The 16,598-nt window shown below is 52.5% G+C and overlaps 1 protein-coding gene across 3 annotated transcripts; it reads right to left on the minus strand.

Moving 5' to 3' along the window:
* Positions 1 to 3,768: 3,768 nt before the first annotated feature.
* On the minus strand, positions 3,769 to 12,734 carry LOC125929310 (cytochrome b-c1 complex subunit 1, mitochondrial). Of its 3 annotated transcripts, none has more exons than XM_049640368.1 (13): positions 12,628 to 12,734; positions 12,233 to 12,373; positions 9,887 to 9,973; positions 8,692 to 8,821; positions 8,274 to 8,472; positions 7,660 to 7,739; positions 6,128 to 6,243; positions 5,745 to 5,888; positions 5,453 to 5,613; positions 5,257 to 5,342; positions 4,834 to 4,922; positions 4,406 to 4,481; positions 3,769 to 3,964 (listed from the first exon to the last, which is right to left on the minus strand). In XM_049640368.1, exons 1-13 carry the CDS (start codon positions 12,694 to 12,696, stop codon positions 3,900 to 3,902), a joined length of 1,443 nt encoding a protein of 480 aa, XP_049496325.1. In that variant the 5' UTR covers positions 12,697 to 12,734; the 3' UTR covers positions 3,769 to 3,899. The 3 variants fall into 3 exon arrangements, with proteins under 3 accessions (XP_049496325.1, XP_049496324.1, XP_049496326.1); XM_049640367.1 differs by having other exon boundaries at positions 12,233 to 12,376; positions 12,628 to 12,733; XM_049640369.1 differs by lacking the exon at positions 9,887 to 9,973 and having other exon boundaries at positions 12,233 to 12,376; positions 12,628 to 12,733.
* Positions 12,735 to 16,598: the final 3,864 nt, after the last annotated feature.

The raw sequence follows: 16,598 nt of genomic DNA on the forward strand, positions 1-16,598 counted from the left end.
GCGGTCCGCCGCCACGGCAGAGAAAAAGTCCCTGATCCCGGGGGGCGGAGCTGCGGGCGGGGTCCCAGGCGGCCCGCCCCCCACCCTGCGTCCCAAAGGACACCGCCCCCACCTCCCCTGCCCGACAGAGGATCTGAGTCTACTGAAGTGTAAAGCCCCCCACCTCCTGTGGCTTCCGGGACTCCCCGGGAAGGTTCTTGACAAATGCTGAGGGAAACCTCTCCAACTCTGTCTAGGGTCAGAAGTCTTGGCTGCTTTAAGGTCAGAGTGACTAGTGACATGACTGCTGGAGGCTGGAATTCAAATAGGTTCCTGGGGACAGAGGAGACAACAGGATGGTGGTGGGGGGAGGCTGCAGCTGGAGATGACTCACCCCGCACCCTATGGGGGTGCCCAGACAAGCCTTCAGGCCATGAGTCCCGCCGGCCACTCCTGTGATTCAGCCATCCCTCTGTCTGTTGGATCTCCTGTGCCCCACCCCAAACCCCCTGACAGCCAGAACAGCCCCCAGGGAATGAGGTGCTCTGGGCTCATCCCAGGGAAACCAAGGCACCACTGGTCTGCATCTGAAAAATGCCCACCCCCCCAACCTTGGGAGGGGGAAGCCAGGAGGAGAGATTCTGTGTCATGCATATGCATACGTGTCTACCCCAGTACCCCACACCCACTACCATGCCCTAAACCAGTCCTAGGCAGATGCCATCCAGCTGTGCCTGTAGGGACCGGGATTGTCCATATGTGCAGGATGGGACCACCCACAGTGACAGCTCAGCTCTCAGGAATCCACCCCTTCCTGCCTACACCCCCACTGGTGGCCCTGTCCTGCTCTAAGTCCCCCTAACTACATGTCCTCATTCTGGCCTGCCAGAGTCTCCTCCTTCACTCTGTTCTTCCCAAAGACCTTCTTCCACCCATTAACCCCACCAGGCCCAGAGGCCACTGTGGGCCCTCGCTCCTTTCCTCACTGCCCTCAGGGGCCACCTGTGGCTGCCACCTTTATAACTACCCTTGCCCCACAGCTCTCCCCTTAACCAGCCTGACTTCCCACCCATCTCCCTCAACTGGCTTCTGTGGCTGTAGACAGTCCCCTTGAACGCATCTCCAGGTCACAAATACTACCCAGAGGAGGTGAATCTTTGTACATGCGTGTCTTATAGGGGAGTGACACCAAGGCAGAGATAGTCCCAAGAACAGCAGGCCCCGTTTTTTGTTTGTTTTCCTGCCAGTCCTAGAGAATTCTGAGAAGCCCACAAAGTATGTCTATACTCATCACTGCCACCGGGCCCCTTCTGACTGCCTGGCCCCAGCCCTCTCCTGGGAATCAACAGAATGAGTGGGGAGAGATGGGGACAGCACTTCATTTTCCCTGGGCTCCTTCACGGCCTGGGTTCTCTGGTATGGCCAGAGCTGGAGGCAATGAAGACCATCATGCTGTCCGTTTCCCTACTGCCCATAAGACTGAAGCTACAGAATGACCCCTTTTATCACTGAACCCTCCCCCTCATAGGATACAGTGCTGTGACCTATGGGGCCCAGAACCTTTTTCCAAGGTCATGGTCTCCTCAGCTATGTCCCAGGACCCACACCCCTTGAAGCTATCCGGTAGGTGAGTGCAGCAGAGAACCAGACACAATCTCCCTACAGTCCCCAAGACCCTTAGCTCCTCTTGTACAGCAGAGGACACATACAGTATGGTCACACACACGGTCTAGCCTTTAGGGAGACTGGACACCCGGCTGAGAAGGTATCAGGACCATGATGTGCCCCTGAAAGGAAGGGCTGCCTGCTGCATGAGGATCTTTCAAACGGTGCTGAGAGAGTGTTAGGGAGGTTTGAGCACAGGTGGGGATGGGTGTGAAACGAGCTCCCAGGAGGCCCATGAGCAAATGTGACCCTCTGAGACCGCTGGCTCCAACCTCCTGGCAGGCACACACACTAGGCCACAGCTCCTGAGCTCAGCTCCTTCCATCTGGGTAGTGGGGCCCCAGAGTTCTGTCCTTCTTCTCACATCCCCCAGACATTTGCTTCTCTGGCTTCAGTCACTACCTCTGCCAGGTGGCACCACATCTCTAACAGGGGCTTTATTTCAGGATTCCAGCCCCACACATCCCACTGTCCTGGATTTCTCCAAATTTCTCATCAGAACTGTGACCAAAGCTAGGCAGGTTATCATCTTCCAGGGTACCCCTCCTCTGGGGTACCCCGGCCCCTTTGGGGCTGCTGTCCTGCTTGTCCCCTGAAGCTCACTCCAGCTCTTCCTACAGCTGTGACCACTGCTCTACCACACTGCAGCTCACTAGTGTGCCACAGAAATCCAGCCTGAGAGTCCTTGTGCTAAGTCTCAGGCTGCCCAAGTCACTTCTCTTCCCAGTAACCTCCAATGCACCTCCTCCAACATGCCTCCAGAGTAAAGAGCAAATTCCCTGGCTTGGTGTGCAAGACCCATTAGGACCAGATCACTTCCAGGCGCTTGGGCTCTCTTGTGTGTCCAGCACACCTGGAGCCTTTGAAGACCATGCCTGGGCTTAGAAATCAAGCCCCACATTCCAGGAGCTCAAACTTTAGACCAAGATTAAGCATTTGCTGTTTCCCAGACCGGGTGTGTTGCATCTGTAAGCACCCAGGGTGGGTCTGTCAGAGTTCTGTGCTGTCCAGCAGGTTCTCTTGAGCCAATCGCACAAAGTAGGAGGATGACCTGAATCCTGGATCCAGCTCTGGGCTCTAGAAGGCGCTTGAAAGTTATTTCCTAATTGACAACTGGTGGCAACAAAGAGATGGGGGGGGGGGGGGGGGAAAGCACTGGGGCAGGGCAAGAGTGATTCAAGAGTTGTTTTGGCCACTACAGGACTGGGAGGCTGGGTGACTTCTGAAGAGCCCACTTCTCAACAACCTTTGTCCCAGGACCCTGCTCCCAACTGATTGCCAGCAGCACTTCTCTTAGGAGAATCCAGCCTCTCATTTCCACTTCCCTCCTGGGCTCCCAGGGAACTTGACTGCAGAAGGGCTGGGGACACAGGAAGAAGGGCCTACCTGCCCACCTGCTTTGTGGGACCAGGGCCTGAAGGTGGTGGGTGGGGGGACTAGATAGCTGAGAGCTCCACCAGGTCCTGGCTGCCTCAGGGAGATGGGAAGGGGATCATCAGGCCAGCAGCTCAGGACTTGCCTGGGACAGATCTAGTCAAGGGAGGGGGGCTCAGGCCCCACTGAGCTCAGGGCTATTCTCGGAGCCTGAGTCAGCGGCAAATCGAGGCAAAGGATTCTTGCCCTGCCTGTCCAGGCAACAGTTAGAAATCAAATAGGAACACTATGCCCCAGGCTATATCCTCCTCCCAGAATCCAGAGTAGACCTATGAAGGAGGCTTCCTCAGGGACAGTCCTTAGCCCTTCCTGGTCCATCCAGGGAACCAGGGACTGCCAGAAGGCGATTGCGCAAGGCCCACATCAAAGCGCTTCCCTCCTGAGCCACCAGAGTTCCCAAGCTGGGACCTCTACCAGGGCAAAAGCATGGGTTCCCACACCCTACTCTTGGGACAGACTAGTCAGGAGCATACCCCATGTGGCTAAGTGGAAACATCTGGCTTCAACTCCTGCAGGCATCAAAGACTTCCGGCTTCTGTGCTGTGGCCCCCACGCTTGCCTCTGGCTGAGGACACATCAGCATGTGGGAAGATGGAAGGATCTGGGGGATACACAACTGGAGGGAAGTCCATGCTCCCCCATCCACTGCCCAGTGGACTCCATGGCAATGTGAAGAGAAGAACAACGCAGTTCTCAACACAGGCTTTTATTGGAGGTAAGGTAATCCGCACACAGGTCTGAAGAGCTGAGGTGGTATGTTAGGGGGCGGGAGGTAGACCATGAACCCCGGCCCCGCCCTCTTGCCAGCACAGCCTTCCAGCCTAGAAACGCAGCCAGAACATGCCGCTACGGATCCGGTTGTAGTCTGGGAGCTGCTCAATGGGGCCTGTGGGGATAGGGTGGGGCGTCAGGGTGGGGTGCCTGGCCTGCACAGGGACACCTGGCCCTGCGCCACACCCGATCCAGGGCTGCCCGGAGCAGCACAAGACAGGCTCTGAGTGGAAAAAAGGAAAAGCACATTCCCCCAGGGGTGCTGAGCCTGTCCCTTCATGCTCCCTGGCTCTTGGAGCCCCACCCCATACATGGAGGTGTCCGTTACCTGGCGGGTGTGGGGTATTGATGGAGGCACCTTGGCAGGGAGTCAGGGAGCTGCTGGGACAGGTTTTCTGAGCAAGAACTCCCTGGCAGCCAGGCTATTGGGCAGAGCCTCTCAGGGGCCTCAGTTTGCTGCTGCCAGGCTAGGCTGGGGGGTGGGGGAGCAGAGGCAGAAGGGGAGCCTAAGAGGAGACCTGAGAAGGATAAAGAACAAGCCCCCTAGGCCACTCACCAAATCCAGCCACTGCTGGACACTGATCATAGAAGTACTTGGAGCAGACCTCACGTACCACACTGGCATCCACTTCCTGCAGGGTGAGACAGAGCACGGCAACTGACAGGCAGGCTCCTGGGACCACCTCAGACAGTCAACACTACCCAGCCGACCAAGATCTTCCATATGAACCATGGCACAGCCCCCTTACCCAAAGGGGAAAGGCGGCAGGGCCCTCCTCCTGTAGACCGCCACAGGCCCCACCCATCTCCTCAGCCATCAGTGCCTCTGCCCTGCCCTCCACTTATGCCACCCCTGCTGGTGACGCGGCCTAGGACATCAGGGAAGCCTACGGGAGCAATCTGCACCGTCAGGCCTCAACTCCCCGCCCTTTGGGGAGCCTGCCAGGTCTAGACTCCAGAACATCTCCCAGGGGCCCTCATTACCGCAATCCGGCTTTCCCACTCGGCCAGGGGAATGCGGCGGCCATAGGTCAGGAGACTACGTCCGATGTCCTCACACACAGGAGTGGTGCCTGCAAGGTCAGGGGAGGCTTCCAGGTCCACCCGGTCCAGTCCCGGACCACAGGCACACAGTGAAGCTCTGGCTCCAGGCTGACACTGGGACTGTGCTCAGACTCCAGATCCCAACCTTCACTTCTACAACCATCTGCTACCGTAGCGATGGGCTGTTGTTGACCTGGCCCACCCACACCTGTATCTGACATGCCAAGCCCCTGGGGGTGGGAGTGGGGTATGGCATGGCCTTCAAAGTTTGCCTTTCCCATCTTGGTTGGGAATGGTGGCTACACTGGGGCTGTCCCTGCCAGGATGCGCTCCACCCCCTCCCCACAGGGCTGCTGCACTCACCGTCCAGATGAGACACCAGGGCATTTCGGAGGATGTTTTTGCCCCGGAGCACCTCACTCTCTGTGGCACTGGTGCACAGGCGCATCCTAAAAGGGCAGGGGATGGGATGGTCATCCCAAGAGACCGTGCTGTCTCCTAGCCCCTCACTGTCCTCAAAGGCCCCTAATGCACCCAGCAGTACTAGGCTGCCACTCACCACTGGCCTTGCAGGAAGAACATCATGTCATCGATTTTCATGCGATCGCAGACAAAGTGTGCACCCAGCAACCCAGTGTCTGCGTAGCAGATATTGAAGGTCTGGAAACTCTGGCACAGCTTGTTGGCCACGGCGACTGCAGCCAGTGGGCTGGACAGGTGCTACCGGGACAAGGACCATCAGCACCCACCCTCCTGCCTGTGGTCCACACCCTGAACCCCAGTACAGGAGCCCACGGCCTGACACCCTCTGTTCCTTGAGGACAAAGTCCTGTGCCCGCCCTGGCACCTACCGTGCCACCACCGTAAGTGCAGTCATAGTGGCCAATGATGGCATTGGCTACTTGGAGGGCCACGTTGTCCGGGTTGGCCCAGCCAGGCCCCTCTACCGCAATAGCCACATGGGCCAACGGCAGAGCATCGTCGCGGTGGCGGATCTGAAACAGTACATGGCGAGACTGAGGGACGGCCACAATGTCCGGACGACGAGAAAAGGTACAGGGTGTGGGTGAAGCATGCCCATGCGCGCGTGAACGTGTGTGCTTGTGAGGCAGCAGCCACAGGACCCGTTCACAATTCCTGAGGCACCTTTGGAGTCATGAAGATAACCTTGTATGCAAGCATCCTTCCAGAGGCCCCAGCTGAGAACACTACCCCTGCCCACAAGGCCACCTACCTCGCTGCCAGTGAAGCGGCATGGAGCGAGAGTGGGCACAGCGTCCTCTGTGTATGTCTCAGAGACGCCGCTGAAGTGCTTCTGGGCGAGATCTACCAGCTGCCGGTGCTCCACCCCTGCCGAGACAGAGAGCATGGTTACCAGTCAGGGGACTCACGCACAGGGGGAGGACCCCACGTCCCATCTTGCTGGGAGACGGCAGAAGGAAAACAGGACATCAGGACAGGGTGAGGGAAGAGAATCCGCCAGACGGACTCCGCCTCACGGGCAGGGCAAGCACCTCAGGATCGAACAGCATCCGTCCCCTCAACCACAGGGAAGCAGCTGCATGCTGCGCCTGAAGGTGGGTCCTCATGTGATGCGTTCTCACCCACATCAAGGACGAGATGGGGGCTCCCTGGGCACAAGGCCACCTGTCCTGCTTTGCCCCTCTGGCCCTTCCTCAAGCCGATGGGGGCTGCTGCCCTGTGGGTGGTGGCAAATGAGAGGACACAAAGAGGTGCTACTGCAGGGCCGTGACCAGCTCCGGGTACGTTTATAAACAACATTGTAATTTCAGGCCCTCAGGACCCCTGCAGACTTCACATCCTCGCCTTGACAAGAGGAGGCCTCTGCTGCTCTAGCATCTCGACCAGTAGGTGCCCGGACCCCACTGGACTCAACACAATCTCACATGTCACTAGCTTACACTGCTCTTGGTTCCCAGGTTCCCAGGCCCTGAAGCCACCAATCATGCTCTTTTCATCAGTCCTTTTCACCCATCCAGCTGCCAAGACCACAAGCTAGAGAAACATCCTTAATCCCACCCTCCCCACCACGGCCAGACCTCCTGCAGATTTCCATCTATAGAACCATCCTGAGTCCATCCACCTCCCTCCCTTGCTCCTGCTGCCTCCCACCAGAAACATGCCACAGCCCCTCCTTGGCTGGCCTGCCTCTGCTTTGGCCCTCCATGTGGCAGCCAAGCGTCAGGCCATGACACCGCCCTGCCCCTCTGCTCGGGCTCCCCACTCCTCACCTGAATGACCCCCCTATTCTTTAGACCTCAGTTCCAACAATAATGTGTTCCAAGAGCACCCCCTAACCTCCAACTCTGGGTCCTCCATTTCAGTCCCCCTGCCACTGGGTGCCTCCCCTTGAAAGCACTTCCCGGTTTGTCACTGAATGTGTGTTGTCACACCCCAGTGTCTGGCCTGCCCACCAGCAAAGCTACAAGGAACAAACCTGGGGCTAGTATCTCCCACCAGCCTGCAAACTGGATCTCCTAACAAAGGTGGGGCTGAGAAAGGCCTGTACTAATGAGGGGGAGCAGCATCCCTATGTGGCAGGTCCCAGTGGTGGTGGTAGGGCAGAATGCCCTCCCACCTCAGAGAGCATGGGAGAGAGATCACTCTCCACAAGAACAAGACAGGAACAGGGTGCCCAGGAGTGGAAGATCCCTTGTGGTCAGAACCAAGAGACCTGGGCTCCAGTAAGCAAGGCTGGTGCCCATGCACCCATTACCACAGGGCTTCAGGGAGCCCATCACTCACCTCCGGCTGCTGCGAGCACCATGCGAGGGGCCTTGTAATGCCTGCTGACATACTCGGTCAGGTCTGCACGAGATAGCTTCCTGCAAGACATATGGCCAATGGCTTAATGCCTCTCCCAAACCACAGCAGTCTGGGCCTCACAAAACAGTGCTGAGGAGACAGACAAGGGAAGACATGGCTTCTCCAGGGAGCAAGCCCTAGCACAGCCCTCAATCCCCTTTCTCATCTCTGTCGCCCAGTCCTCTGGGGCCCCGCTTCACGTCTGCCTTTAGGTCAGGCTCAGTCCTTCCTCTCTGAGGGGGTGAGCTGATGCTGTGAGGTTCTCAAGGGGCGGTATCAGTGCTTATCCCACCCGGGAACAAGGAGCCACACAGATTCCCAACGCTCCCTCCCTCAGGATTTCAGGACACGCACAGAATCATACCCTACAAAGAAGCCCGCAATGTGAGTGAAGACCGTACAGGTATTTAAAAAGCCCTGCAAGGACCACAGGGCACAGAGAAAACATTTCCAGTTGTGCAAATTAAGAACGTATAATAGCAAAGGGCAACTAAAACCAAACTCGTGTGGACGGGGCTTGAACACATTCCAGCACAGGCCCAGCCAACCCTCACCTGACATTCCCGCTGGGCCCCTCCACAGCCTGGGCTAGAGGTGTGCCCTGGAATGCTGTGGCGTGCAGGTAGTCAAAGACCACGTCCCGCATACATGCATCATTCTCCTGCAGCTCCTGTAGGATCACATCACGCTCCTTCTCAATCTGGGAGTCTTCTAGGGCACAGTTCTGCACAATGTCGGCCAGGAGCTCCACAGCTGGACGTGAGAAGGGCAGGTTTGGGAACCAAAGGGCAGGTGGGGCCACTGCAGGCCGGTAACAGCACAAAACCCCCAGGCCTGGCATGCCTGCCTGCCCTGCGGCAAGGATCTGCTGTCATGGTAACCCCACTCTTCAGCCAGGCCAAGTTCCTGGGGGCCTGTCCTCTGTACCCCTGAAGTCCTATCCCCGTCCCTGCCCCATCCTCCAGATGTTACCTTTTGGCAGGTCCTTGGATAGCGCCTTGATGTAGTATGCTGTGTGCTCCCGGGTGCTGTAGGCATTGAGATGGGCCCCCATGCTCTCCACCTCCTTCTCCAAGGCGTTGCCAGGCCGATTTTTTGTTCCCTGGAACCAGATATCAACACGACCATCAGGAGCCACATGGGAACTGAGGACCCCTATCTTCAAAGGCTAAAGTCCCAGCAGGACCAGTGGTCTACAGGCACCTTCCTCATCAAAGACTATGGGGATGTACAGTCTACAGTCTGTCCTCACCAAGTGCCGAGCAGGCCACAGTATCATGGGCTAACAGAATGGAGACAGCCAGGGGCCAGGAGAGAAGGGCACGGTCAGTGCAAGTGCTGCCTGAAATCCAGATCCCCATAGCAGCCTGATCTTACCAATCACCTTACTGACAGTCATAGCCAGATTATGTCACATCAATGTTTAGATGACACTGTCATTACCCACTCTACCCCCATGCCATTCATATGACTGTGTATGTGCTAGTGGACACCTCTGTGGGACTCGACCCCAGTCCCCTATGTATGTGTGGGTGTTGCTGTCCACGGGCACACACACACGCATGTTGAGATCTACATACACATCTGTGATGCTGCTGCTGGCTAAGCTACCTACCCGGTCCTGCTCCACACCCCTACCGATCCATATCTCCTTCTCCATTTTTTCATTCATTCAAAAAACTCAGACTCCATACCAACATGGGCTGGCTTAGGGGCTGAGGGTGGTGACTGTCCCCACCTTCAAGAAAGCTCAGTATTTACTTCTACAAACAAGAGATGTCCGGATATTCTGCCAGAGCAGAACATTTCACAAGAACACAACTTGCCTGTGTCTGTGAATTTGTTAAAATGCCCGTTATCTATCTACGTGTTCGATTCCACACCAGCGTGCGCACATAACAAAGGCCTGGCCTCTCTGTGAGGAGTGGGGTTCCCGCAGCTCCCTGGGTTTTTTTCTGGCTCTAGGAGCCTTGTGCAGGGGCTGACCAGGTAAGTGCTCACTCAGGAGAGGCCAAGCCCTCATGGTTCCTCCCAGAAAGGCCAGCCAGAGATCGCCCCCCTAGCTGAAGCCCATAATTGAAGAGGTTGGCTTTGCTGACCTGCATCCTCAGGAGGGACAACAGGCAGCTGTAAGCCCAGGGGTGATGCAGGACTTCAGGAGCCTCACCTTGAAAGCCAGATGCTCCAGAAAGTAACCTGCCCCGTTGTTCTTCTCAGTCTCGTAACGGCTGCCAACATCAATCCATACCCCGACCTGGACGAGAAGCCACCAACAAAGGTAACACACAAACCACCCCAGACTCCACTCACACCCTACTCTGGGTGACTCAGCAGAAGCCCCAGGATGGGGCTCATGGTCCCAGAGTGGGGGAGAGCTGTCTCAGTAGGCCCCCTGTGCTTGGAGATACAGCTATGCCCTGGGCACAGGCACTGGCTGAAAAAGGACCTACTCCAAGGAAGTTTCTAACTGTGCACATTCACTCGGCTCCATTACCAATATGAACTTTTTATATTCTGTCTTGCTTTTCAGTTGATTTTTTAATTTTTTCTAGGCAAGCAACACATCATTTGCAAACAACAATTTATTTTCTCTTTTCTAAAAATTATACCCTACCTTTGTTCTGGTGATTCTTTCATTTCCCCATTAAGGAAGGAAGCTGTTGGTTTAGACGCTGAATGTTTTATCCTATTAAGCAAGTAGACTTCGCTCACAATTATTTTTTTTTTTTTCAACGTTTTTTTTTTTTTTTTTTTTTTTTATTTTTGGGACAGAGAGAGACAGAGCATGAACGGGGGAGGGGCAGAGAGAGAGGGAGACACAGAATCGGAAACAGGCTCCAGGCTCCGAGCCATCAGCCCAGAGCCTGACGCGGGGCTCGAACCCACGGACCGCGAGATTGTGACCTGGCTGAAGTCGGACGCTTAACCGACTGCGCCACCCAGGCGCCCCTCACTCACAATTATTAAAAAAAAGTTTTAATCAGACCTGGATACCTAACATTGCACAGTGTCTCCTTGGCACCCAATGAGAGAATCCCATAATTAAGAAAAAAAAAATTTTTTGTTAATGCTTATTTATTTTTGAGAGAAAGAGAGACAGGGTGTGAGCGGGGGAGGAGCTGAGAGAGGGAAACACAGAATCCAAAGCAGGCTCCAGGCTCTGCGCTGTGAGCACAGAGTCCGACACGGGGCTCAAATTCGCGAACCTCAAGATCATCACCTGAGCAGAAGTTGGACGCTTATCCGACTGAGCCACCCAGGGGCCCCTCGCATGATTTTCTTAATAGTCTCCTGGTGTGCTATGAAACACACACCACACCATGCACCTCACATAGGTCACATAGTTCTAGTCTTTTAATTTTCCTTCACAGTTGATTTAAAAATTTCACATTTACTTTCCTAAGAGATGCTGATACACATATGTTGTAAATTCTTACACTGACATCTATTTCATAACTAACATCTTAGGAAGTAGAGTTCGCCTAACAACCTGTTATCTTTGGATTATAACTGACAGCGATCTTTCTCTGGCATTTGGAGCACAGTGGTGCCCCTTACAATCTAGAGCGTCTCAGAGTCCATGAAATACAGCATTCTCTCCCAAACTTTTTTTTTTTTTTTTAAGTTTATTTACTTATTTTGAGAGAGGGAGAGAGTGTGAACAGAGGAGGGACAGAGAGAGAGAATCCCAAACAGATTCTGCGTGGTCAGTGCAGGGCCCAATGGCAGGACTTGAATGCCCAAACCTTGAGATCCTGACCTGAGCCAAAAACCAAGAGTCAGACACTTAACCAACTGAGCCATCCAGGTGCCCCATCTCCCAAACTGTCTTAACAGATCAGTTCATAGCAGTGTCATATAAGGAAGCTGCCCATGATCTTTTACTGTATTTAGTAACAACTTATAACAAAAGACATTATCTGTTCCTGAAAAACCAGAAGAATTTACCAATAAAACAACTTAACCCTGGAGTGTGGGGTCCAGAGAAGAGGATTACATCTTGAGAATCTTCTCACCTATTCATATACTGTATCTAGCCAAGATTTCTCTCCTTAAGTCAATTTTGAAAATTTGTATTTTTTGGAAAGTCATCCATTTCTTTGGAATCTTCAAATGCATTCCTTTCGCAAGTGCGTGAGTGGTCTAGCCAGGAGATCATGACTTTGGGCCATGAGTTTAGCAGTCACCTTAGGTCTCTGAAACCCATTTTCCTCACTGTAAAATGAAAACAGGATCACTTCTCTCGTATGCGCTGCTTAAGGAAAGGAAAACGCTGGAAAGGAACTTGGCCTCCTGCTTGGCAGGCATCATCTGCTAAATGAGTGTTATAGTAAGGAATGGCCCAAGAAGTCAAGCCTAGCTGGGGTCGGGATTAAGGTAGCAGAATCAATCCAGCGGCGGAGAGAAGTCTGACCCAAACCACAGAAGCCTCGAGCCCAAGGTCACACCCTGTCCTGAGAAAAGACGCCAGGAGCAGTATGGAGGCGACCTCCCAAGAGGGGGCCCCGCTCACCGTGCAGGTAGGCTGGGAGGACTGCTCGGAGGCCACTCTCAGCCCGTTGTCCAGCAAGCTGACCTGTGTCTCTGGCACGCTCTGGAGAGCTTGAGCGAAGGTGGCGGTGGTCCTCAAGGCAGGCGACCTCAGCAGGGCCGGCTGCTGGAAAGGGACAACCGAGACTTAGGGCTGGGTTGCGGGATCGCTCCTCGGCTCCCAGGCCAGCAGTGGGAACCCCGTCCCCGGACCTCCGGTCAGCCGCGAGACTCCTATCCCCGCTCAGCGCCGTGACCTTCCCATGGCCCTGACCCCGGAACCTCCCCAATCTCGACCCGTCGCCGCTAACAGTCCACTCCCCGTTCGGGTTCCGAAGCCCCGCGCTCCGCGGCCTTGTGCTCTCGCTGTCGCCTCACCGAGCGGTGGGTGCGAAGCAGCACTCGAGTCCCGGCGCTAGCCGCCCGGCAAACTGCGGAAGCCGCCATCTTCGAGCTCCAGTCAGCGCCAGGTCGCGCCACGCTTGCGTAGAGTGGACGCAGCGGCGTCCGAGGCGCAGGCGCACTACCGCAAATATGGCGCTCGGCCGCCTCCTAGCGGAGACCATGGATATTCACAGGCGGCTAGTCGGTGACTCTGTCCGGGTGTCCACCGGTACCTGCACACATCAACCCACCTGGCCTCCGCGGGTCCGTTCGCAGTCCAGTTCCTCTTCCCCTTTCACCCGTGGGAGGCAGGATGCGCGATATTTCTCACGAACCGCGGGCGTCCCGAATCCACTGTGTACTCGGAGTTGCAGCGCTGTGTAGGGCTGCAGCCGCCGCGTGTCTGAGAATGGGAGCCCCCGCCCCGGGTAAAGCACCAGCGAGGGCTCCTGGGACTATGAGATAGCTTCTGATTGCGGTTTTCTCTTTAAAGGGTGAAGCAGATTCAGATGCCTGACATCGAAGGAAGTTAACAAGATGTTGCTAAGGGGCGCATGGGTGGTGGCTCAGTCGGTTGGCCGTCCGACTTTGGCTCAGGTAATGATCTCCTGGTTCACGAATTCGAGCCCCGCGTAGGGCTCTATGCTGACAGCTCAGAGCCTGGAGCGTGAATTGTGTCTCCCCCTTCCTCTGCCCCTCCCCGGCTCTTGCTCTCTCTCTCTCTCTCTCCCAAAAATAAATAAAAAACATTTTTAAAGAATCCCTTCTCTCTAAAAAACAAAACAAAAACCCAATATATTGCTAAGAAAAAGGAACAGTATAGAGACCAATTTGTGAAATAGGATTCCTTGTTTGAAAAAACACACATACGAAGCGATGTGCCTTTTCTAGTAGACCTCATAGAAAAAATTCTGGAGGAACTCCCTCGAAACTTTTAGCCGAATGACTTCTGGAAAATGGATTGAGGGGAAGGAGAATACACTTCTGTTATTTTAATGCAGAATTTTTAGTTTCTACAAAAAAAGTTACTTTTGAAAGAGCATAATTCTGAACTCTACATGATTGATACGTGCTTTATTGTTTTGTCTTTGCGATCTTTCAAAAAATGTCAAATGTAAATTATAACTGTCTTTTACAAAAAGCAGACAAAAGATGCTTCAGTGTGTGAAGCACTGATTTAGACGTGAAAAATAAAATGAAATAGAATCTTCTAATTAGTACATCTTTCCACTTTTTTAAAACTTCAGTTTTAAGTTTTATATTTACAGAAAAGTTGAGCAGATAGTTGAGAATTCCCATATGTATCCCCCTTATACACATGTGCACAGTTTCCTATATTATTAACATCTGACATTATTAAGGTACATTGATTGTGATTAATGAACCAATATCAGTACACTATTACTAACTAAAGTCTATAGTTTATTCAATTTACCTTAGTTTCTACCTCCCACCCCCGCCTCATTCTAGGATTCCATCCAGGATACCACATCACATTTAGTTACCACATCTCCTTAGGCTTCTCTTGCCTATGACAACCTCCTCCAGTGACCACCACATCCTATACCCTTCTGGCAGAGCTCCCCCAAAGAGTTCCCTGCATGCAATTCTTCTCCTCCCATTCTCTCCCAAATCCACTCCAGTCCAATGCCCACATCACTCCTCAAAAACCACATCTGTCCTGGCAACCAGGGAGCTCTAGTGGCCTCCTTCAATGTAATTGGACACTTTTTCCTCATGAGACCCTCATCCTTTCTCCACCTTCAGGTTCCCATACTCCGCTGTTCTTGTCCTACCTCCCTGGACACTCCTCCCTGGACAATCCAAGAACCTTGGCTGGTTCTTCCTCACCTCCCAATCTAACAGAGTGAGAGCCCAGGGCTCAGGTCTGGCTACCTCTTCCCGTCCTGATCAAGACTGCTTTCTGGTCATCTCATCCAGCCTCATGGCTTCAGTGCTGTCTGTACATACAATGGCTCCTATATTCCCATAATTCACTATCTCCCCTAGAGAATTAAACATGGCTAACACTGAACTCTTCACTGTCCCTCCCAAACCTATTCCTCCTATAATTGCTTTCATCTCTGTAAATGACACCTCCATTAACCCAGTTGCTCAGGTTAAAAATCTTGGAGCCACTGGGGTGCCTGGGTGACTCCGTTGGTTGAGCATCTATCTGATTTGGGCTCAGGTCATGATCCAAGGGTCATGGGATCAAGCCCTATATTGGGCTCCATGCTCAGCATGGAGCCTGCTTAAGATTCTCTCTCTCCCAGAGTACCTGGGTGGCTCAGTAGGTTAAGCGTCCAACTTTGGCTCAGGTCATGATCTCACGGTTCACGGATTTGAGCCCCAAGTCAGGCTCTGTGCTGCCAGCTCAGAGCCTGGAGCCTGCTTCAGATTCTGTGTTTCCCTCTCTCTTTGCCCCTCCCCTACTTGCACTCTGCCTCTGTCTCTCAAAAATAAATAAATGTTAAAAAAAAAAAAAGATGCTCTTTCTCCTGCCCCTCTTCCCTGCTGTCTCTCTCTTAAAACAACAACAACAACAACAACAACCAGGAGCCACTGCACTGATAGCACAGAGCCTGCTTGAGATTCTCTCTCCTTTGTTCTCTATCAAAATAAGTAAATAAACTTTTAAAAAAATCTAGGAGCCATCTTGATTCCTCTCTCAAATTTCCCACTTAATCCTTTAGTAAATTCTGTTCCAAATAATTTCTATATCCAGTCTTCTACATCCCCGTCCCCCATCCCCACTGCTACCCTAGCGTGAGAAGGGAAAGGCAATGATACAACCAGGAAGTGTGATGTAGGAGTCTGGGGAAGGATGTGTTTCAAGATGTTGGTCAAAAAGGAAATGTTTACTGAAAAGTCAAGTACAAGCAGCAGCCATTGCAATAACTTGGCAAGAGTCTTTGATGATTCACTGTTCTTTGGAATTTACTTGGTATATGGAATGAGGTGAAGTCAAAATATCCTTTTTCTCCCTAAGTTGCAAACTGAACTTTCTAACAGCATTTCTATTATTACTAAGTGATCTCTATGCTCAACGTGGGGCTTGAACTCATGACCCTGAGATCAAGAGTCACATGCTTTACCAACTGAGCCAACCAGGTGCCCCTCTAACAACATTTCTTGACCAGACCTTCTTTTTCTATCCATCTCTATCCATATCTCCTTTATTACCCACCCCAGAAATTCTCAAACACGTAACCAGGTCTGTGTGGGCTGCCTGAGAAGGCTCTGGCACTCAACTTACTCTTCTCACTCAATATTTGTTTGATATACTCACCAGTTTATTCTGGATTTTTTCCTATTTAAAAAATTTTTTTTAGATTTACATTGTCCTAACATATACATAAAATTTAGTATCTTAACTACTAAGTATACAACTCAGTGGCATTAATTACATCCAAAATGTTGTGCAATCGTCACCACTATTTCCAGAACTTTTTCAGCATCCTAAACAGAAAATAACTGACCATTTCCTTCTTCTTCCAGCCCCTGATAATCTCGATTCTACTTTTTTTCTGTATAAACTTGCCTATTTTAAGTATCTCATATTGGTGGGATTGTACAACATATGTTGTTAAAAACAAGAGATCCAAAATAGTCATTTATGCTAAGCCCCATACCACCAGACCAAACTTTTTGGATGTGCCTTTCATCAGATATGAGGGGAAAGGGGTGGCCATTATTCAAAAATTTTTTTCTGCCCCTTTCTCTCTTTCTACTCTGCCTGAAACTTCCGCAATGCATATATTTTTCTGCTTGATAGTGTCCTACAGGTTCCTCAAGAGCTGCACATTTTTTCTCTATCCTTTTTCTTTCCGATTCTCAGACTGGATAATTTCAGTCATCTTACTTTTAAGCTCACTGACCCTTTCTTCTGTCTGCTCCAATCTGTTGCTGAACCCTTCTCGTGAGTTTTCCATTTTGGTTATTCTAGTCTTCAGCTCCAGAAT

This window comes from Panthera uncia, chromosome A2 (assembly GCF_023721935.1).
Source record: "Panthera uncia isolate 11264 chromosome A2, Puncia_PCG_1.0, whole genome shotgun sequence".
Lineage (NCBI taxonomy): Eukaryota > Metazoa > Chordata > Mammalia > Carnivora > Felidae > Panthera > Panthera uncia.

Bases quoted from the DNA above. Each gene is read 5' to 3' on its own strand.
- LOC125929310 (XM_049640367.1), bottom strand. From the start codon at position 12,696: ATGGCGGCTTCCGCAGTTTGCCGGGCGGCTAGCGCCGGGACTCGAGTG. The intron at 5,889-6,127 runs GTAGGTGGCCTT...GTACTGTTTCAG, and splicing joins GCCGCTTCACTGGCAGCGAG to ATCCGCCACCGCGACGATGC. The intron at 5,343-5,452 runs GTGAGTGGCAGC...CTGCCCTTTTAG, and splicing joins TTCTTCCTGCAAGGCCAGTG to GATGCGCCTGTGCACCAGTG.